The 22,810-nt window shown below is 36.7% G+C and overlaps 3 protein-coding genes and 1 pseudogene across 9 annotated transcripts; all 4 read left to right on the top strand.

Annotated features, from left to right (window-relative positions):
• The first annotated feature begins 237 nt into the window (after nucleotides 1–237).
• LOC104817269 (peroxisome biogenesis protein 16) lies at nucleotides 238–3,077 on the top strand. 3 transcript variants are annotated; one of them, XM_010546382.2, is made up of 8 exons: nucleotides 240–425; nucleotides 841–898; nucleotides 1,279–1,492; nucleotides 1,578–1,888; nucleotides 1,973–2,244; nucleotides 2,343–2,410; nucleotides 2,520–2,581; nucleotides 2,696–3,077. In XM_010546382.2, exons 1-8 carry the CDS (start codon nucleotides 357–359, stop codon nucleotides 2,755–2,757), a joined length of 1,116 nt encoding a protein of 371 aa, XP_010544684.1. In that variant the 5' UTR covers nucleotides 240–356; the 3' UTR covers nucleotides 2,758–3,077. The 3 variants fall into 3 exon arrangements, with proteins under 3 accessions (XP_010544683.1, XP_010544684.1, XP_010544685.1); XM_010546381.2 differs by having other exon boundaries at nucleotides 238–425; nucleotides 2,343–2,581; nucleotides 2,696–2,769; XM_010546383.1 differs by having other exon boundaries at nucleotides 384–425; nucleotides 841–914; nucleotides 2,343–2,581; nucleotides 2,696–2,769.
• Nucleotides 3,078–5,164: 2,087 nt separating this feature from the next.
• On the top strand, nucleotides 5,165–6,586 carry LOC104817268 (transcription factor TCP9). The gene has a single exon (XM_010546380.2). It carries the CDS (start codon nucleotides 5,280–5,282, stop codon nucleotides 6,342–6,344), a length of 1,065 nt encoding a protein of 354 aa, XP_010544682.1. The 5' UTR covers nucleotides 5,165–5,279; the 3' UTR covers nucleotides 6,345–6,586.
• A 1,408-nt stretch (nucleotides 6,587–7,994) lies between these two features.
• Nucleotides 7,995–11,713, top strand: LOC104817603 (annotated as a pseudogene).
• Nucleotides 11,714–15,471: 3,758 nt separating this feature from the next.
• LOC104817266 (MADS-box protein SOC1-like) lies at nucleotides 15,472–18,762 on the top strand. 5 transcript variants are annotated; one of them, XM_010546375.2, is made up of 8 exons: nucleotides 15,472–15,565; nucleotides 16,047–16,231; nucleotides 17,148–17,232; nucleotides 17,436–17,497; nucleotides 17,615–17,714; nucleotides 17,847–17,888; nucleotides 17,995–18,036; nucleotides 18,459–18,762. In XM_010546375.2, the coding sequence occupies exons 2-8, from the start codon at nucleotides 16,050–16,052 to the stop codon at nucleotides 18,597–18,599; spliced, it is 654 nt and encodes a 217-aa protein (XP_010544677.1). In that variant the 5' UTR covers nucleotides 15,472–15,565; nucleotides 16,047–16,049; the 3' UTR covers nucleotides 18,600–18,762. The 5 variants fall into 5 exon arrangements, with proteins under 5 accessions (XP_010544677.1, XP_010544676.1, XP_010544680.1 ...); XM_010546374.2 differs by having other exon boundaries at nucleotides 16,042–16,231; XM_010546378.2 differs by lacking the exon at nucleotides 15,472–15,565 and adding an exon at nucleotides 15,622–15,901.
• The last annotated feature ends 4,048 nt before the right edge of the window (nucleotides 18,763–22,810 follow it).

Below are 22,810 nucleotides of genomic sequence, written 5' to 3'. Positions count from 1 at the left end.
TTTTTGCTTTTCGGGCTATTGATCTGGGCCTGAAACCTGAACCATTTTAGGCCCATTGTAATTTTCGTGTGGCATCGGTTTCTTAAATAGATCTACCGAATCTCAGCCGTTGGTTTTCAGCGAGTTGTAGATCAACGGCCAGGATCGGATCCTACTCTCCCCGTACGGTACATCGTTTCTATCGCATCGGCCCCACCTACGGCTGGCGGAGGATTCTATCTTGTCCTCTCGGGACGGGAAAATTTACGAGAGTATATAAATAAGGGGGAGAAATTCTACGGGAAGGGGGCGCGAATTGGTTGTGCAATAGTTGATTCTGGGTTCTGTCGAAAGCGTTTCGTCTTGTCGGAGCTTGAATGGAAGCTTACAAGAAATGGGTATGGAGAAATCGAGAGTATGTTCAATCCTTGGGATCCCTTGCCAACGTAAGATCAATCTTGTCCTTAACTCTGAAATTCTTGAGGTTTTAAGGTTTAATTGATGCCATTTCCGTTCTGTTTCTCTGATTGATCGATTCTGTGAGAATACTGTCTCTATTGTATTCCGGAAAAAATTCCATGGAGGTAGAGATATATGTACGGAATGCTCCTCACCGGTGAAACAAGATACAGTGTCTCGAACTCTTTCTTGCTTTGTCCGCTGTTGGTTTTCTTAGAGGCTTGAAAAGGGTTGAAAGCTTGGCAGAAGCTCTACTCATGGTTTTGGTTCAAGGGCTCTTTTCTATCTTATTGATCGTTCTCGGTCAAATCTTTGCTCTCAAAAGCATGGTTTCAGTGTGCTTATGTTGTTCAATTCTCCTTCCATCTAATTGTTGGCCAAATGTATCGGATCTTGTTGTAGGGATTGACATGGCTGCTTCCTGAGAAGTTTTCTGCTTCAGACATTGGACCAGAAGCAGGTTTTGTGAATCTTTGGTAACATTTTACTGCTTTCAAGCTTAGAATTTTCCTCTTCTTTTAGGCGCTTCTAAAGTATTTTGGATTACTTGTTTTCTTGGATCTAAACTGGCTTACTGGACTTTTATGACTCCGAAATATCGAGTAAATCATTCCCCGTTTAGTTGCATCTTTTGCGGTAGTTTCTTTCGTAGATCTGTCAAAATCATGTGCCTTGACAGTGACTGGAATTTGCTTAGATTGTGGAAATTTATGAGAACAACGTTTCCTTTAATGTATCTCTTGCCCGTTCACAATCTCTGCTTACCGTCGGTTGTTCTAGATTACTTACTATGATTTTGAATCTTTTGTTCTTATAAACGTTTTCGGTAATCTTCTGTAGTAAGCTCTATTTTCGGCATGATCACAACTATCCATGAACACATAATTGAAACTGCTCCTAGCCCCGTGCATGTGGGATCTTCCGACCCTGATTCACCTCCTTATCCGCTGTTCATCTCCATCCTGAAGGACCTGGAAACCCTTGTGGAGGTCGTAGCTGAGCATTACTATGGAGACAAAAAATGGAACTTCATTGTGTTCACTGAAGCTATGAAGTAAGTAAGCCACTTTTGGACATCTTGTTAGTTATCTCATTTGGACATCCTTGTAACTTCTTGATTAAAAAAACATGGATTTCAGGGTTATTTTTAGGTTAGCCTTGTTTCGCAACAGTGGATATAAGATGCTTCTACATGGTGGCGGGATACCTAATGATGGGAAGGACACCGATAGTTCTGATCTACAAAATAGAACTGGCGGTTCCGGGAAGCTGGATAGGAGTCAAGGTCCTTATAATTTTGGAAACTATAATCATCATAACCAGTGGAATTCAGAAGGAAGGGCGATGACAGCGTTAAGTAGATTTGGTCAAAATGCGAAGATGGCATCCAACTCAAGTTGGTCATGGAGAGATCATCATCAACATCAACATTCTGTTACACAGCTTCCATGTAAGCTTCCACTCAACTATCGAAAAGCTCTGATCTTAAGCTGTATCAACTCATTCACTAATGTCTGCAACTTATTCGTTTCAGCTCCTGCAATTGAGAGGCCAACGCTTTCTATGCTATTGTCTGAGAAAGGCATCTGTGGAGCCTTATTTGTCATGGGTGAAACACTGTTCATAATAAGGCCACTCATTTACGTTCTCTTCATCAGAAAATATGGTATCCGGTCTTGGGTTCCGTGGACCGTCTCTCTTGCTGTGGACATCTTTGGAATGGGAATTCTTACACAAGTTGCCAACGCAATATGGTGGGGCGAGAAGGGCAAGCAGGTCCAGTTTTTGACGGCTGAAAAAGACGAGGTTAGAGACTCGCCAACCATGAAAACTTTAATCTTACCCCTGCTTTAGATTTACAATGTCTGGTCTAACCGGAATTCTAACGTTTCTATTCTATTCAGCTTAAGAGACGAAAGCTTTTGTGGGCGCTGTACCTCATGAGAGATCCGTTCTTTACCAAGTACACAAGGTATGTATGTATGTATATATATATATGTTTATATGCCGTCTCTTACATCAATCCACATCAATATGTTCATGGAATTCTACTAATTTCGTTCACTCATCTGCTACTTCAGGCAGAAACTGAAAACGGCTCAAAAAACGCTGGAACCAGTTCCGATGATTGGGTTTCTCACAGGTGGTGCCTTGGATAAATTCAAGTGTTTGTTCAAAATTCATAGTCTCCACGGGTTTCTCTGTGTTTGCTTGTGCTGTCTTCTTCTTTCTTGCTTATGGGTCTGTCCCTGTGCAGATAAAATCGTGGAGCTTTTGGCCGGAGCTCAGTCACGGTACACGTACATGTCCGGATCGTAGGCCATATGCGTGAAAAAAGATTTGGAGAAGCCATTGTTGGATGCTTCAAGGACTATACGAACTGGCGAGAAAGAACAGAAAGCAAGCTCTTGCCACATTCTGAATCTAACCTTTGGTACACTCGCATCCAATCTTGCATCATAGATCAGTTAAATGTCATTACCTGTATGCCGCATAGGTCTTGTCTTCTGTTGTTATTTTTTGCGACTGAACAAAAAAAGATATATTTAAGATATAATTTCTGGAGGTTAATAAAACAAATGTATCAGATGATTTTTGGGTTTCAATTTCGTGGATAAAAGGCCTATATTGGGTATAAAGTTTAAATTTACATTTGATTTATTTTTAATACATGTTGCATTCCCACATCTTTTATTATAGTTTCAAAGTTATAAATGTCTATTATATTAGGGTTCAATTTTTTTTAACACTTTTACCAGTAATATTTTTAACGACACCTATTCTCCACCTTTTAATATCTTGAAATTTATTTATTTTCTCTTAATTTCTTCCTTTAAATTATTTGTTTTTGCAAATATTAAGAATTTTAATTAATAATAGATTTAGGTGCTAACAAATTTCTCTCCTAACTTAGATTCAAATAAAAAAAGCTGGTGGTTCTGTGCAATAATATTACTATAAAATAATAATACAACAACCATATAAACAAGTGATTTCTTTTGGTTTTACTAACAAACTTAAACCTTTTTTTTTAAAAGGCGGCTGCATCCTTTTCAACTTGAATGTTCTGACACGCTTTTGATTATAGTTGCTTGTATTTAAAAAAAATAAAAAAGCTTCGGTTATATTTACAAATAAACCTTCTAATAAAACTTCTAAGTTGTAAATATGTAATTTAAACCTCAAATTTACAATATATAACTGAATACAATCTCGAACTTGCAAATTATTGCTCTAATAATTCGTTGACCGGTTTGATCACAATTTTAGACGATCGGAAATCCAGATTGACCCGAAAAACTGATATGAACATATCCACGTAATCAACTTTAAATGATTTTTTGTCATATCAGTATTTTTTGGGTATAAATTTAATCTGTTTTTAGAGTAAATAAATTCGGTTTTGGAGTAAAAAATAATTATTTAAAGTTGGTTATGTGGATAAACTGACATCAGTTTTCTGGGTCAACGTAGATTTTCGATCACCTGAAATTGTGGTCAAACCGGTCAACAGGTTATTATAGCAACAATTTGCAACTTCGATGTTTTATTCAGTTACATATTGTAAGTTTGAGATTTAAATGACATCTTTACAAGTTGAAGATTTATTTGTAAATTTTTTTAAAAGTTGGAGTTTTTTTCGAAATTTTTTCCTAATTTTTACATATAAAAAGTTTGAAGTGATAACGAAAGAGAGAGTATAAAAAAAGTAATGCCAAAATAAGGTGGGACTCAAAGTTGAGGGAGACCCACCAATTGACACAGCAGGTTTCACTACGAACAGCTTTCCCGGATGATGCAGGAGACCCCATCCCATCACCACCACCACCATCATAATATTGGGTCGATGTGACGTGTCGAAGCGTTACTGGTCAACCGTGGTAGGCGAAAGCTGGTGTAGACCCCACATATTTACACAAAGACGCCCCTACACACGTGGAACCCACAGCCTCTGAATTCCCCCACCCCCGGGGACGGTTCAGACCAGGTCGGGTCGGGACTCGGAGGGTCCGGCCCCCTTTCTCTACCCATTCACTGGATAAATACATAGTACTGTATACGTGTATGTGTATGTATATATGGTTTAGGCCACAACGATGGGTTTGGGAGATGGAATCCAACAAGGGATCATTCCCCAGACGCAATAGCCCTTTGGTGGCGCAGCCTACAACTGGGGCCCGGCACTTATGGGCTACTACTTGCTTCTTCTTTTTTTTTTCTTGTCTTTATGCCATACAAAAATGTTTTTTAATGACGTGTCAACTCTTTCAAAATATGATGTGTCCAAACCTAAGCAAAGGTTTCATAAATTGATGAAATAAAAATGTAAAAAAAAAAGATTAAAAAGGGTAGATGCAACGACCATTACAAAATCAGGTAATTATTTGCTTGCAGAGTCGGAAGATATCAAGCGAATCCCAATGTGGCAATATCCAATAATTTTCTAGATATAAAAAAACGATGATTTACACAACACGCTGAGAAAATTAAACAAACTGTGAAAAAAAAAGATTAAAAAGGTATGGGCTTATTTGGAGTGGAAGATATATCCTATATGGAGGAGGCTGGAGCCCACCAAACAGATAGTCCCATGGAGCAAACGAAGGGGATTAACCCACGTGGCGCAATCCAAGAGGGTCCAGAAATCTCATCCGACGCATATGAACCGTAGATTTCGATGCATCGAGGGTACAGATGTTGCTATATATATGGGCCGTCACATTTATTCTCACTCGGACGTGTAACGCTATTAAGCGATTCCCTGAGTACCCGCTTTTATTAAATTTCGTCTTCATCCCCCCTCCTTCCGTTTCTTTTTTCTTCCTCTTAGGGTTTCTCCAATGGCGACGGTTCAAAAGCAAGAGATTGGAGAAGACGAGGACATCAGAGCCGTTGATCTCAGCATCAACGGCGTCGGAACCGCGGAGACTAGCAGCCACGCGGACCACACGCGCCTGGCGCCGAAGGAGGAGCCGGACGAGGACGGGAGGGTGAAGCCACCGCTCGGGGTGGTTATGCCGCTGTCTACAGTGCAGGTCCCGTCGATGTCTCCGTCTCCGCCGACGACGAAGAGGGCGTCGACGAAGGACCGTCACACGAAGGTCGAGGGACGCGGGAGGAGGATACGGATGCCCGCAACGTGTGCGGCCAGGATTTTCCAGCTGACTCGCGAGCTCGGACACAAGTCCGACGGCGAGACCATCCGGTGGTTGCTGGAGCACGCCGAGCCGGCGATCATAGCTGCCACGGGGACAGGAACTGTTCCCGCCATCGCTATGTCTGTAAACGGGACACTGAAAATCCCGACCACAACGAACGCGAGCCCTGAACCAGGTGAACATCCCGCGAAGAAGCGACGGAAACGGCCCTCGAACAGCGAGTACATAGACATTAATGACGCCGTTTCAGTTTCCTCCGGCTTGGCTCCGATCGCAACGACACTGCCGCCTCCGCTTCCGCCGGCGTCGGCTGCTCCGGTGTCCTCGGCGCCTACGGATCAACAAGCTCTGCCGCAAGGGTTGGTCCCGGTGTGGGCCATACCGTCCAACAGCGTTTTCTGGGTTCCCCACGTGGCGAACGTTGCGGGACCATCGAACCAGCCGCAGATTCTGGCTTTTCAGGCAACCGCGGCGCCGTTGATCAACATCTCGGCGAGACCCATGACGTCGTCTTTCATTGCCGCCATGGCGGCTCCGAACCAAGCTGTACAGAGCAGCAGCATGCTCTCGGTTTCAACCATTGCAGCATCGAAACCCTCGATAACGACGTCGGTTATGGCACCGATATCGAGCTCCGGCATAATCAGGGGAAGCACTGCAAGCGGCTCATCGAATAGAACGCACATGCTTAGAGACTTCTCGCTCGAAATTTACGACAAACAAGAACTCCAGTTTATGACAAGATGAAGAAGAAGCTGCGTCTCGTCACGGTCATGTACGCCGTGAACGATCATTCAATGACCGAAGCTGAACGAACCGATCGGATCCCTCTCTCACCCGATTTGGGGGAGGGGGAGCACGTGGGCACGTGACGGGTGAGGGTAAAGGTACGCACGTGTTAAGTGGGGCTGGGATTAGGCAGACGGTGGGGTCCACGAGATGGGGTCAACACGAACCAAACAAAAAACGAAAGCAAAAGTGGGGGGGGGTCCAGAAAAATATAAAAATAAATCAAAGATAATTATATAGGGGCTCGTGAGTGGGAGGCGGGGCCGGACGACCGTACGCATTGCTTCCAAGGCGGCCAGCTCTGGATGGTCCCCACCGATTTGGTTCCATCGATCACCCAATGGGCCCCTCCCTATTGGTTTACGTGTCGGTGTGGGGTTTTGCTTTTTCCATTGGTGGGGCCCCCTTGACAGTAAATGAAAATCATTACCGCACCTAATCAAATGGAAATACTATTTACTTCTTTCTTTTTTTTGTTTTCTACTCTTGATTTCGTAAGATTAACTTAATAGAGACCAATATGAAAAGACATGTTGTAAAGATGGCCTTTATCTCGTTTTTGGTTCATGTACCCCATACACACATATATATATATATATATATATATATATATATTGAAAGTAATTGCGGGCTCTTCGTGTTATGCGGTCCATATGGCGAAAAGATCGTTATTTTTGTAAAAGGAAGAGGGGAGGGGAGTGGCATGGTGGGGCCTGAGCCCCACTTGAGAAGGAGCGGAGCTGGTCACCATTAAAAAAGTATGGTGGGCCCTCTCCTCTATTCGATAAATATCAAGCTGGTTCTCGTCACCTCATCCTGACCGTTGATTCTATCTCATCTGATCCTAACTCACCATACAGATGTGACAATCAATTTATTTAAACGTTCTCTTGGTTATCATATGGGTTAAGACCAAGACTCTAGCATTCAAAATATGAATACGTCTTTATGATACGTATTTTATGTATTTACATCTTTTTAATTTGAAGTTTATAGTGTGAATGAACCGTATAAGTAATGAGAAGTATGTAAGGCACAACCAACTTGGGTCCCCGTGGGCGTGGATCCATCCCTCTCCTCTCTTTCATTGAGTGGACCTCACTTCTCTCTCTAACATTTAATTACATTTACAACGTCCATTGAATTCAAATAACGAAGCTATACATTGTCTCACTCCCCCTTTTTTAGTTAGCTTAGCTTATGCCTCTCCCTTTTGTTTTAATCAATTGTTTGCATAGTGAGAATAAATAAATACATTGAAAAATATAGAAATAATTTTTAAGAGCATGTTGTGTCACGTTTAATTTGAATTCCTGAAATTCTGACATATGCTCATATTTCGAGGCCGTATATGTTCATGTTTCGAGAAATTTGTTGGAAAGGCCATACCTTCCCAACGAATTAGCAATTAAACTTAAAACTTGAGGCCCACTATTCATGTTATAAGGCCCAATAAGATGGTCCATCTAAATGGGCCCATTTAGCAGAATAAGATATATATATATATATATATATTTTGGAGTTTTATATAAAAAGAAACGTGGGAAACGATACCAAAAGAAAAAAAAAAACTGTTAAATATTATCGGCAAACAAACAATGAAACAAAATGGCATTCCACTCCAACAAGGTTCATTTTACTCGAATGATCCACTTGGGTCGTAAGAATTTCGCTGGTACATCAGTATAAAAAGATAAAAAAAAATTTTTTAAATTTTTATACCACTTTTAAGTTAAAAAAGTTCGAAATATCTTTTTTTTTTCCTAATTTACAACTAAAATAAGAAATAGTTATGATAGTATGAATATGAAAGTAGTAAAAAAAATGTAGTTATTTTTAAAATTTGACAGTTAGAATCAATTACAACTATATTTAGAATTAATTACGAAGTCGCAATAACAAAATTGTTTTCGAACAAATTATACGGATTCATTAAGGGTATTATCGTCCTTTCAAAAAAATTTAAAACCTTATGTTTTCGGACGTGCACCTTTAAAATTACTGCGAAGCTAGTAGGTTATCTTAGTAAAATGCCCCACCAAGGGTGCATGTTCACAGCTCGCTTCACCCGCTCTGCGATCTCTATCTCCTCGTTCTGACATCCACCGGGAATGGCGGATCGTGATCTGGAGTCTCCCCTCATCCACTCCCCATCATCTGATTGACCAGATCTCGTTATCACCGTCGACGATACCGACTCCGACTCCGGCTCCAGTCATCCCGCCATCGCAAAGCCCCATGTTCAGAATCAGGACCATTGTGCTCTCGCCTTTTACGGCCATCGTAATTCGTGTAACCCCTACGAGTTTCTCGGAGCGTCCGAGCTATCGGTTCTCGGTCCGACCACGGTGAATCCGTTCCGAAACGAAACGCCGGGAGTAAGTGGGTTGTACGAAGCCAATAAAGTCGTCGTGTGTCTGCCGATCGCTTTGGTTCGATTGGTTCTGTTTGGTCTTAGTCTGGCTGTGGGATATGTCGCTACTCGAGTGGCGCTCGAGCGATGGAAAGACAAACACAACCCTATGCCCAAATGGAGATCTACGATCATGTGGGTCACTCGGATTTGCGCGAGGTGTATACTCTTCTCTTTTGGGTAAGTCTTTCTTTCTCTGTTCCTTGTGTCTTAATCGTCGAATTCCAGTTATTTAGTAGTGAGATTACGAGTATCGCCTTAGTTGCTGATTGAATGTTCAAGTAGCAAATGCAAAAGTTGAGATCATTCCAGCCAATGGTTGCAAAAGACCTTAATTGAGCGTTTATCCTTCATTGATCAGTTCACCAGCTGGCTTTTATCTTCTCGAATGTGTTGATTGCCGAGAAATTTCGGAAGTTCATTTACCATTCTTTCTAAGGATATGTCGTGTATTCATGGCTTGAAATAGTTTGTCCCAGGATGTTGTTCTGTCTGGAAATTTTCATGGTGGGATATGTGGGTTGTCTTTTTCATCATGCTTTATAATCCTTCTTCCATCCTTCAGTTATCAGTGGATAAAACGTAAAGGAAAACCTGCTCCTAGGGAGATAGCACCGATCGTTGTGTCCAACCATGTTTCGTACATTGAGCCGATCTTCTACTTCTACGAGTTATTCCCGACAATTGTTGCTTCAGAGTCCCATGATTCCATTCCATTTGTCGGAACTATTATCAGGCAATGCAGGTTAGCCATTCTTTCCTTCTATAGAGTTTCCAGATTTGTTTAAGGTTGCTGCATTCCAGTTCAAGGATGTGACTTTTCATGTGTTCTTAATCCTTTCTAGGTGATATATGTTAATAGATTCTCACAGACATCGAGGAAGATTGCTGTCCATGAAATAAAGTTACAGAGATTCAGTGGCATGTGCTGCTTGCTACCTTGCGTGTAATGTGATCATATGATGTTTTTTTTATATCTTCTGTTATTGAAAAAGATTCAAAGTGGTTTGTATCTAGTTGTTAGCTATTTGATACAGAATGTATTTTCAAGGATCTGAATACAGAGAAAGGCCTCATGCGATAACTTTCCCCGTCTGCTCTTATTCCCCGAGGGAACCACGACTAACGGGAAAGTCTTGATTTCCTTCCAACTCGGTGCTTTCATTCCTGGTTACCCAATTCAACTTGTAGTTGTCCGCTATCCCCATGTACATTTCGATCAATCTTGGTGAGACTCTTTTGTCTTCTTTTTTTTGCCTTTATATGTTGTTTTAAAACACTGATTCACTGAATACTCGTCCAATTCTTTTCTTCACTGGTGTTTTTTCATTACTTTCAGGGGAAACATTTCTCTGTCAACACTCATGTTTAGAATGTTCACACAATTTCACAATTTCATGCAGGTATGCATCTCACCGGGTTTCCAAGCTTTGTTACCCTTGGCTCATTTTTAGCTGTTTAGCTCATTGGGATAAATTTATTCAAAACTGAACAGATTGAGTACCTTCCAATTGTCTTCCCCAGCGACAGTCAGAAACAGAATGCTGTCCATCTAGCTGAAAAGGTATGTTCTTGCAGCTGTGAACGCAATATTGTTGAGATTAGTAGCAAGGCGATTCATTTTCTTCATTTAGTGTTTTTTTTAATATGGATACAGACTAGTCATGCTCTTGCAAATGCGTTAAATGTTGTCCAAACATCGCATTCCTACGGGGACTTAATGCTATTCACCAGAGCATCCGAGCTGAAACTGGTATGTGCATCTTCTGATTGGTTTTGCTCTCCTTATTAGCTCATCTTATGTTCCCTAAAATGTCTTGAGTCAACTGTCTTGCTGCAAGGTAAAGCTCAAAAAACAATTTCGACTGTAGTTTTGTATCTTGCATACTTTCGGCTAAATTTCTCAGAGCATGAGGAATCAATGAAGCATATATATATATATATACAACTAACAGCTGGTTTCAGTTCTGGCTGATATTTTATTTGTCTATATTCTTCTTTCCAGGAGAACCCCTCAAATTACATGGTTGAAATGGCAAGGGTTGAATCTGTAAGTTTGTAATCTAGTGCCTTATATTTGATGCTTGTATTTTACCCTTTGAGGAGAGTACGATCGATATGCATCCTCACATATCTAAATACGCTAGTCCCTTAAAACTTCCAAAACAATTGGAACCTCTGAACTTTGACGTTAACCTTCTGTATATGTGAATGTTTGCTTTTCCTCTCTATTATCATCCAAAGGTAGTGATTTTGTTGTTCTCCTTCTTTCCCTTCCAGTTATTCCATGTAAGCAGCGTGGAGGCAGTGCAGTTTTTGGATACATTTGCCTCCATGAATCCATACTCAAGGTATTGATAACTATATTATAGCTAGAAACTTGAAATGGTTTTACTTTGCCGTGTGGGCGGCAACACATGGAGCTTCGGGTTTCTCCATAACCAGAAGAATGTTATATCCATTTTGCAGTGGTCGTGTTATGCTACATGACTTTCTTAGGGTTCTGAGAGGTTGGTCATATTCTTGTGGAATAAAATGTTATGTTGTTCAAGTGGGTGCGACTAGAACTGCGTGCCGTTCTCCACCCCCAAGAAAAATGCTTCTTCTTCTTCTGAGCATGTTACTGTTTATTATCCAAATCTCTCCTAATTTTAGTGGGTAATCGTTTTTTTCCTTAAATTGTGTGTCATTGGTATATGGTAAGGTTTAGGCCTTAACGAGACATTAATCTTCGCATATTCACTTTGGATTTGCTTATAGATCCCCGAGGCCGAGAGGATGACGTCCGATGCTTTCTTTCATAATTGCAAATTAGGGCCTGAAATTTTATTATGTATGATGTTTTTGAGAATAATCTCCTCTGTCACTAGACACATCTTTTTTTCCAATATAAATTCTCCCATTAGTGCTTCTATTTCATAACACATTTAAAATGCTTCACGGAAATAGTGGCATGGCATCACTGTGTACGGACGCATATATATATATATATATATATATATATATATATATGTGTGTGTGTACCAGAGCAGACGAAAGCATAATTCTTCGTGGGGAATGACGTAAATGCCGAAGATCAAGAGATTGAATAATGACCGTTGGATGAAGAGACCCTCGTGTGGAAGTGGAAGTGCACGTCACGCGCTGTGGTCCCCATCCTCCTTCACAAAACCCACTCCCCACTTCACATGTGTCGGAACTTCAACTCTCCCAAAATCTTCACTTTTCTTTTCTTTTCATAATTAATCATGTTTAACAATAAAATTTCAAACCCAAATTATAATTTCATCTCTCAATTTTTTTTTTATAAAAAACACACAATTGTAAGTCGTTCATAGGACGTTGTATCGTGTAGTTTAATATTTCAGAGGCAAAAAAAAACAGAGGATAAATATGACAAAATGGACGATCAAAGAGTTTTATTTATAACCGGAATGTTTCTCCAGACTTTCGTCGATCCGACTACATCCGTCTAAGGCTCAACGGACATAATTACCGCATTTACCTCCCTCCCTCGAGTCGGAATCGAATACTCGTCCTCTTAGTGAGTTTATCGCAAGAAGTCTGACCAATCGACCCTAGGTGGGTCCGATCAAAGGGTTGGCATTAATATGTGCTCTTATGGTTCATGAGCATGGTGGGTAGCATACATTTAGGGTAAAATAGATGAATACAAAACCCTATATTTATTTATATGTTATAGTCAAACTTCATATATCTTTTCCTCTGTATTCCTGAAACACGTGAAGATTTTAGTTTTTGACTTCATCATTTAAACCATTTTGGTAGTTTTGGCAAAAAAGATGAGACTCTATCCGCTTTATAGAACAACATTAATCATGCTTAATTTCACTTTATAAAATATTTTTATGATGATCGAATTGTTAGTCGATAAACACAACACCTACTTCTTTACGATATTAACCTAATTATACTTTTATAACTAATCCAACTACCAAGATTATAGCATGAAACATTATAATATATATATTATAGTTTAAATTATAAAATATTATCAATACTTTTTGATAACTACATAATTTCTACTATTCTCCCACCAATCCAATAAAACAAAGTACCATTTGAATATACATATTGAACAGGTAATATATAAATGACCAATGGATATATATATATATATATATATATATTACTACGTCTCCTCTATTTTTGTCGCGCAGTTCTCTTGTTATGTTTTAATAATTAGGCATCAATTAAAAAAACTTCGTCATCCTCTGCAATGGACAAAGTGTTGCCCACAAAAAATAATTAAAGTTTTATGGCATACACAGTTACACACAATATTTCCATAACTATTTTTCTTTGGGCAGAAACTTGTTGAAGATTTCAGCTTTCACCGAACCAATAATAATAATAATAATAATGATAATAATAATAATAATAATAGCAACATAGAAAGAAAAAATGGAGTAAGATTTTGGTCAGACAAAGATGCTACAGTTACGATAGAGGGGAGTTGTTCTTTTTATCGGGCTTATTTAGGAAAATAATCTATAAAAGAAAATCCAACCTATGTTTTTATTCTAAAAGGTGTAAAAAATAAAAAAGGGCTTAAAATAGTTTTAGGGTTAATTGATAAAATATGTCACATCATTATAAATTTATTACTTTTTTTTTTCTTTTTTTTACAAACTATATCTTTTTATAATTTTTTTTGAAAAAAATACTCTTACTTTATTATATAATTTCAATATTGCTATTTAGCGTTCCGAAAATTGTTCAGCATAAAAAACAGATTTTTTTGGAAACTTTATTATCCGAGAGAACTGTTTTTTCATCCGAGACAATTGTTTTTCGTCTGTTAGAGTCTGTTTTTTGTCCGCAAGAGCTGTATTTTGTCCAGGAGAGTCTATTTTTCGTCAGGGAGAGCTGTTTTTCAACCGGAAGAGTCTGTTTTTTATCCGGGAGGGCTGTTTTCGTTCGAGAGAGTCTGTTTTTTTGTCCAGAAGGGTTGTTTTTCGTCCGGGAGAGTCTGTTTTTCGTCCGGGAGAGTTTGTTTTTTATCCGGGAGAGTTGGTTTTCGTCCGGGAGAATTGTTTTTTGTCCGGTAGAGTTGTTTTTCGTCTGACAGAATCTGTTTTTTGTTTGGAAGAACTGTTTTTTGTTCGAATGAAAAATAATTTTTTCGGATAAAAAATAGTTCTTCCGGATGAAAACAAATTCTTCTGGATGAAAAATAGTTATGACTAGTGAAAAGTATTTTTCCTCAATAACACAGTTTCCAAAAAAATCTGTTTTTCATACTGTACATTTTTCGGAACGGTAAATGACAATATTGAAATTATATAATAAATTAAGAATATTTCTGTCAAAAAATTATAAAAAAATATAGTTTGAAAAAAAATATATATATATAGATTTATAATGATGCGACTAGGCGCAAATTTTTTTCATAGTTTTAACCTAACAGAGCAAGCCATGAGAAAAAGGGTAAGAAAATTTTCCAAAATTAGAAAATCAATTATGTGGGTCCCACATTACCCCAGATTTTAATTTTTATCGGTTTGCGAGTTTTTGATTGGATAACCAAAAAGAGGTGTGGTGCGTTTTCTATTTCCGATTGGTTGGATTCTGTACGTGGCTGTACGGACGATATTGATGTCTAAACATTGTACCTCCCCCCCCCCCCCAAATTCTTAGCTGTGAAACCATCTTTGATTTTTTATTTTGATTTTTAAATGATTGTGAGTGCGAATTAATCATAATCCCAGGTCACAGCTTCATGCATTGCTTCAGTACATTTTGTTTCATTACTCTGAGCTATTTTCAAATCCGGGTATAGTTTTTAGGGGTTTGCTCAAATCATCTATATGTCAGTTACAAAAATTAAATTTGGTAATTTGTAAACAAAAATATTTAATTACGAGCATAAGAATCTTTTGCCATCCTACGTTAGGAGTGTTAGTTTTATATTATTCCACAAAAGAATTTCAAGCCATTTCACGGGAAATAAAAATGTTTTGATGCTCCGGTTCTGACAAGACAAGATTATTGTCTGAAGAGCTTAAGTCATTATTCATCTGTTGTCAGAAAGACCCAAGTAAAATGGTTACAGAGGCGTAAGAAAAAAGAATAAATACAAGGGGGGAAAAAAAGGGCACTGGTCCTTTAAAATGTGACACGTCACTATATGCCTCTCTGGAGTCATCTCCTCCATCATAGCTTTCTTCCGATGTGTAATGTGATCATATGATGTTTTTTTTATATCTTTCCGATCTTGCATGTGTGTGTATATATATATATATATATATATGCATGTGAATTTTACCAAATTTATCACATTTTGCCTTTTTGATGTTAGGTGAGGGTCGTACTAAAATAAGCAAAGGATGAGGTTTCATTTTCAAGCGTCCGTCAACTTTTGAGGTACATATTACTATAGCTATTAGTATATTATATATAATTATGATAAACCAAATTTATATTAAAAAAAAATCTAAATGGATCAAAGTCGTAAGGATCTTTTTAGGACAAGAGCCAAACAAGTGTCTTTGTTTCTTGTATGGGTGTGTGGGGTTTGAGGGACATAACAGATGGACAAGGAAAGCCTACTCGTGCTCTTTCCATAAAAGGGACCTCGGGTATTAATTTTTGAATTTGTGTGAATATTATACATATATATTTATGTATTTATATGGTCGTAAATACAAGCAGTCGCAGCTTCTTACCCTCCTCAGCTTGCGCCTCTCGTTGGTGCTTTCTTCTCCACAAACTCTCCGATTAGGTTTTCCCTTTTGGGTTGTCGGTAAGACTTCTTCTTGATCTGATCTTCTTGGTTCTCTTTTTCCCCAAATCTTCAAGGTCGCATCTTGCATTCGTTTTGGAGAGATCCATAAAACACGCACACACGCACATATATATATATATAGATCAGTTCCACAAATTGGTCTTGAGGTCGTTTGCTTTAAAGACTTGGAAATCCCTTTCCTCGTTGACTTCGTCTCCTCCAAAACCCAGAAAGAAAGAAGGAAAAACCCCACGTTTATTAACGGAGAAAAACAAGCTTTTTACTTGAGATTCTATATTGTCACAATCATACCTGGGAGTTCAATCTTTTTACCTCTAGGGTTTCGTAGAATCAGTTGAGTATAGATGTCGTGTGTTTTAGCAAAATAAAATAAAAAAATCTCTTTGCTCGTGGTTTATAATATGAGCGATTTCATCACAAAACATCGATTTATCTGTAAAAAAACAAAAGGTGTTGTTTTTTTTTTTGGGAAGGGAAGAAGATGGTGAGGGGGAAGACTCAGATGAAGCGGATAGAGAACGCGACGAGCAGACAAGTGACCTTCTCGAAGCGAAGGAACGGAATTCTCAAGAAGGCCTTTGAGCTCTCAGTTCTTTGCGACGCCGAGGTTTCTCTCATCATCTTCTCCCCCAAAGGCAGGCTCTACGAATTCGCCAGTGCCAAGTACGTGTATACACTCTCTGGATAAAACCCTTTTGGATTTAGGATCTTTCCTTGGCTTTACTGGTTGTGAAATCCATATCTCAGGTTTATTAAAGAGAATCATAAATGGTCGGAGATCTCTTTATTACTTGCCCATCTTGTCTCTCTTCAAGAATAATGAGAGCTCAGTGGCAGACACTTGCACTGTCCTTTCTCTATCTTCATGGATCTCAGTAATGATCATACGAATCTTGGGTTTTAGGTTTTCTCACTATGTCCTATCACATTGATCTTTGGTTTAGCTTAGACAAAATCTTTGCGGGGTTGCTTCCATTTGGTTCTATCTTCCTTTATACTCAATATATAATTTCACCCTGAGCGATTTAAGGTATTAATTACGTGTTAAGTTCCTGTCCGGTGAAAGCCTGGCACAAACAGTTACTTCACTGTAAACTATGTATTGTTCCTCGCCTAGTTTTCAAAGTTTGCCGCAAAAATAGTATCTGAAGCATAAGAAATCTTGACCTTATATAACAGATCTCGGCTACTTATGAAAGTTAAGTAGCTCCTTGTCTTTTCTTCGATCCATGTTCTTGTATATAGATCTAAGGTTTGATCGACTTCTTAGTTTAAGGAATAAATGTTCTGGGGCTATATACGCAAGAATCTTCCATGGAAGAATGCATTAATCTTTTAAGAATCTTGTCACTGTTCCAGGCTGTGTAAGAATCTCTGTGACAAGATCTCTTGTAGGTTCAGAATTAAGAATATTGGGTTCCTTTATGCATGATCACACACACACACACACGCGCACACATATATATAGAGAGAGAGGGAGAGAGAGTGTTGACCCTTCCGTACAATATGTCTCCAAAGGGTTTGGGCGTTTTGTGTGTTGGTGGCTCGTGTTGAGTTGATGTTTCATAATGTTGAACAGCATGCAAGAAACCATTGAACGTTATCTGAGGCATACCAAAGATCGAGTCAGCAGCAACAAGCCAACATCTGAAGAGAATATGCAGGTTATTAATTTTTCACAATAACAGTTATGATACTGATTAATGAAAGTCAAAACATTTTCTATCCACTAGCGGTTTGCAAATGCAAAGAACTAATTAAGAGAGGTTGCAGTCAAGTTTGGCTCTGCCCATGTCGTGCACGTGATCATATTACATATTACATGATCGAAAATGTCCTAAAGTGCTGATGATTATGTGACTTGCAGCATTTGAAGCATGAGGCAGCAAACATGATGAGAAAGATTGAACAACTTGAAAATGCTAAACGGTTCGTACCTTAAGAATCTGATTATTAGCTATATATATATATACACGTATATATGTGTGTGTGCAGGGTTCCGGTATAAGACTCTGATCAGTTCCTTGTGTCTGACGAGTTCATCAGGAAACTCATGGGAGAAGGCATAGGGTCATGCTCGATCGAGGAGCTGCAGCAGATCGAACAGCAGCTCGAGAGAAGTGTGAAAACCATTCGAGCAAGGAAGGTATATGTACACAATACATACATACTAACCCTTCTTCCTTTTCAATCTTCTTTGAAACCACTTAAAGTCCGGTTATCAGAACGCAGCATGATTTGATCTTTGTGCATATATGTATTGCATACATATATGCAGACTCAGGTGTTCAAAGAACAGATTGAGCAGCTAAGACAAAAGGTATATATACACATATATGTGTACATATGTAAGCGTATATGTTAAAATGCAGTTTACCCTTTTGCCAATCTCGTTGCCTCTTGCTTCTCTTTGAACCAAACTTCAGGAGAAAGCCCTGGCAGCAGAAAACGAGAGGCTATCCAAGAAGGTAAATCCATTCACCCATTCACAAAGTCTTTTCCGTTGGTTGTGGTAAACGGCTAGTCTTTTACTACTTTGTTCTTCCAAAAACGGTCCTTGACAACCGTAGTCGTAGACCCAACTTTCGCTTTTGCAATTGATGATCAATTTATACCGAAACACGGATTGCTTGTGATTATTCTACGTGAAACAAAAGGGTGTTTCATGCTTTGACCATGCAACTATATAATATAAGAAAACATGTATTTCTGATGCAACCATGTCGCATCTTGGTCTTGAAAACCTGCACTCCCTTCTATAGTTACGTTTTCTTAGGTAAAATGCTTCCTGGTTTTAAGCAGAAAACCATCAGCTCTATATATATATCGTAATGGCTCGATCATCAGCATGAACTTATGGGAATGTCTGAGTGTAAGTGTGTGATTTCAGTGGGAAACAGAGGAATGTTCCCGAACGGGGATGGATAAGGAGCAGCAGAATATCATTGCAAGAGCTGTCGAGGAGAGTAGCCCTATTTCCGAGGTCGAGACAGAATTGTTCATTGGCCTGCCTTGTTCTTCCACAAAGTGAAACCTCCCCCCTCCTCCATTTCTCATTTCATTACATATACACAGCAGATTTCAGACAAGTCGTAAAGAACAATAATTAAAAACATGTTTTATAGTGGCAGCATGCATGCATGCATGCATGCAAGGAAAAACACAAACCAGTTGTATGCTGCTCTTCTTTCTTATTGTTTACTAGATGAGAACCGCGCGATGCGCGGGTTATTTTTTTTTTTTGTTAATATAAATTATTTTTTTTTGTTACGAAAAACTATTAAAATGAATATAAAAAAATTGATATATATGTTTTATATTAAATTATATTATATTATTAAATCATTCATATAATAAGAATTGAAGTAGTGAAAGAATATAAATATCATTGTTATTAGATTATAGAATAGTTTTTTATATAAGTATTGAATAAATAAGGTTGTCAATGATTTGTTTTGTATATCTTTATTCCTAATATTTATTGTTTTTTTATATTTAAAAAAATGATTTTGAGTTGTGCATACTTATAGATGATTGTTGTTATTCCTAATAGACATATATACATAAATAAAGTGATAATTTAATTCTATTGAAAATTATCTCCATAACTTTTAACAATTTTCGATTTTCAATTCTATTTTCATCTGTTTGTTCTACGTTTCCTCGTTGTTGGTATGTTTTATTCAATTTATATGAAAATTTTAGCTAAACAAAATAATACCAAAAATGATATTATTAAATATTATAATTATCATTTATTTTAATAATAGTTAAATTTTCATATCTATCATAAAATTTATTGATTAGGCTAAGTTTTCCATTTTGTCTAGATAATGATGTGTCAAGTGATAAAATACATGAATTATAAAGCTAGTTAATTTGATATAATAATAAAATAAAAGTAATAAAAAGTTTAGTTAACTCAATACAATAATAAAAAAAATATCATATATAGTTTTATATTTATATATATATAATAACCTAAAAAGCACGTATTTTTAAAAAAACTATTATACAAATATACAAATTCTAAAACTTCTAAAAAATTAGATGGACTTTCTAATTTTTTTCATAAACCTGTAACATCTTAGAATCTTGTTTGTTTATAAAAATCTTGTATATACTGATATTTTTTTTACTCGTTTCATACCATGAACTCTGAGTTTCATTACCAAAACCTTCGTGAGATCTATCGTGAGATCGATACGAAGGAGGAGAGACCAAAGCGGAGGACGCCATAGTTACAGCGCCCAAAATATCGCCATAACCAACGACTCCGACCAGAACGTCGTTCTCCTCCTCCCATGCTCCTGCTGTTGAATTTCCTCGTCCTCGTTGTCGACCCGTCTTCTCCTTTGGCCGCATCATCGTTTTCTCCGATGGATAAGTCCTAGAAATACCCACTGAATGGTCTGTACGGAAAAAACCTATCAAAAAAGAAAAAGAAAAAAAGAGGACACGTTAATTGAGGGAAAAAAGAATATGAAAACAGTAAAAATCATAGCTATGGTCCACAACGTGTGGTTGAGAATATCTACCCATCCACGGTTCGAACCCATATGGACATATATCAAAAAAAAAAAATCATAGCTATGCATTTTCTTGTTAACTCTCAAGTGCTCGTCGAAAATTTTTTCTTATTCCTTCCAAAATTTTCACTCAACTGTTCCTCCTGCTTCTGCTGCATTTTTCTTTTTTTTCTTCTACATCCTCCTCCTTGTTGGCTTCGTCTTGAACCGGCGAACTGCAAAGATATAACTCCGGAACATGCTTAAGAGAAGAAGAAATGCATTTCTTAAATGCGGTAAAAAGGTTAAGGCATATATTGCTTCCAAATGCAAATCTTTGATTAGTTGTGAAAATAATTGCAAGTTTCTTCCTATGAATTTAACCTTTGACCATGAAGTTAATCTCTTGACGAAAGGCCTATTGAAGAATCCTGATGTATACATTACCTGTTTTTTTCAAACGATAATGTAAACAATTCAACCAAATGGATTAAACTCTCTTTTAGGTGGAGTATAGAAAGTTGAGGGGGAGAAGATGAAAATCATCTTACAATTTTTCTTCTTTCGAAAACAAATTTGAAAAGTTGAAAAACATGAAAGAGGAAAAAAAAATATGACTATTCAAAAGATCTAAGCAAAACGGGAGTGTTCACCACAAAATGAAGATTTGGTTTCAACTCCTCTATTTCTTTATCTCACAATCCATAATTACACAAAAGGGCGATACAAAGGTGACTACACTTGATGTTTCAGATACAACGAACACTACAAACCCGCAAAAAACCAGATGCCAAAATAAGTCGGCCACGCATATTGCTGGACGAATTCTGTAAGCACAGGGTATATATTCTCAAACGTTGTGTATGTGTCATCCCTCACCTTGGCCCTGGTTAGCACAATCTGATGCGACATCGAATATGCGACACCATTTGGATGGAAAGAAATTCTCGCATTCATAGAGACCGACACCTTACTATCCATCAAGCAAGACTCAAAGTTGATCGGACCGGATGGAAAGAAATTCTCGCATTCATAGAGACCGACACCTTACTATCCATCAAGCAAGACTCAAAGTTGATCGGACCAGGAGGAACAAACTAATCTCTCTCCATAACCCGGGCGCGACAGAAAACAAATTATTACAGCAGTGGTATCGCATTAGTTCATGTAGGAAACCAAAAAATGTGGTCTTTAGTGTACTAACGAATAAAACTTTCCAAATCATGACCGTTTTTTGTTTTATTCTCGTGTTTGAAGAAATTTTTAGTGGGTGGCTTTTAAGATATCAACGTTACAATTATTTAATATTTATAAATAAATATTAGCGTTACAATTAGCTTTAAGGGAACTAATAATCGACGTTTGAAATTACATGACCCTTAATGAATTATTAAATATCGCAAAAATTGAACACATTATTATCATTATATGTATTGTGTGTTTCTTCATAATATTTATTTTATCTTTAATTTTTAATTTAACATAATTTGTATTTACTATAAAGTTTTAATTATTTTATTAATTATTAATAGAATAATTATTTGATAAAGAATATATGTATATATATTTTATTAATTTTTTATTATAATATTAAATTATTTTAATATAAATTAGAATTATTTAGAAAAGGAACCAATAATATATGAGAATATTAGATCAATGACAATTGAAAAAACTAAAAAAAAAAGAAATTATTTTTTCTTAGTTTTCATTTTAAAAACCTTATTTTTCTCATATTCAAAATCTATATAAAAAAAGAATATTATATAGATAATGAAGTGGATGATGATGATGATGGATGCCACATGTCCTCACCACAATTCTTGAACCAAATTTTTTATATACATAGATTAATATAATGCATTGATTTTGAATTATAAATCTTTTAAATTATTAATTAATTACTTTAAAAACTACTTATTTATATATAGGTTTTTTAAATAAATGAAACTAAAATTATTTTAATTATCTATTCATTAATATTTTAGTTTATTAACGTGTGTGAATTTATGTAAATTTCTAACCATATATTTTTTAATTGTATATCATATATTTGTGTGAATGTTAGAAATATATAAAAAGTTGTTTTAATTTTTTGAAAATATCTTTATCTTAAATATTATTTTTGATATATAGATTTTTTTTGTTTATATTTTAGAAATCTTTCAAATTTGTAGTTTGTGATTATTTATATTTAAAAACGTGTGTGAATTTGTGTGAATTTTTAATCATAGATTTTTTAATTCTATGTCATATATTTGTATGTATTTTAGAAATATATAAATATTTGTTTTAATTTTTTAAAACATCTTTATCTTAAATGTTATTTTGGATATATTTAATATTTTTTGTTTATATTATAGAAATCTTTCAAATTTCTAATTTTCATTTATTTAAATTTAAAAATGATGACATGGTGCTTAGTTGGATGCTTAGGTGGCTTCACCACAAACCTTTAAACTTTATTATTATATATATAGAATTATATTATTATTTTGGATATATTAAATATTTTTTGTTTATATTATAGAAATCTTTCAAATTTCTAATTTTCATTTTTTTAAAATTTAAAAATGATGACATAGTTTTTAGTTAGGTGGCTTCAACACAAACCTTTAAACCTCATTATTATAAATATAGATTATTATTATTATTATTATTATTATTATTATTATTATTATTATTATTTTCAACACTTGTGGATGAAGACAAATGTTGTAACATGGTATTGGTG

Source organism: Tarenaya hassleriana, unplaced genomic scaffold, assembly GCF_000463585.1.
Source record: "Tarenaya hassleriana unplaced genomic scaffold, ASM46358v1 Cleome27, whole genome shotgun sequence".
In the NCBI taxonomy this organism is placed as follows: Eukaryota; Viridiplantae; Streptophyta; class Magnoliopsida; order Brassicales; family Cleomaceae; genus Tarenaya; species Tarenaya hassleriana.
This window is presented reverse-complemented; position numbering and strand designations above follow the sequence as displayed.

Coding starts and splice junctions, on each gene's coding strand:
- LOC104817266 (XM_010546375.2), top strand. CDS start 16,050: ATGGTGAGGGGGAAGACTCAGATGAAGCGGATAGAGAACGCGACGAGC. Junction 16,232..17,147: donor TACGAATTCGCCAGTGCCAA/GTACGTGTATAC, acceptor AATGTTGAACAG/CATGCAAGAAACCATTGAAC. Junction 18,037..18,458: donor ACGAGAGGCTATCCAAGAAG/GTAAATCCATTC, acceptor GTGTGATTTCAG/TGGGAAACAGAGGAATGTTC.
- LOC104817269 (XM_010546381.2), top strand. CDS start 357: ATGGAAGCTTACAAGAAATGGGTATGGAGAAATCGAGAGTATGTTCAA. Junction 1,493..1,577: donor GTGTTCACTGAAGCTATGAA/GTAAGTAAGCCA, acceptor CATGGATTTCAG/GGTTATTTTTAGGTTAGCCT. Junction 2,245..2,342: donor TGACGGCTGAAAAAGACGAG/GTTAGAGACTCG, acceptor TATTCTATTCAG/CTTAAGAGACGAAAGCTTTT.
- LOC104817268 (XM_010546380.2), top strand. CDS start 5,280: ATGGCGACGGTTCAAAAGCAAGAGATTGGAGAAGACGAGGACATCAGA.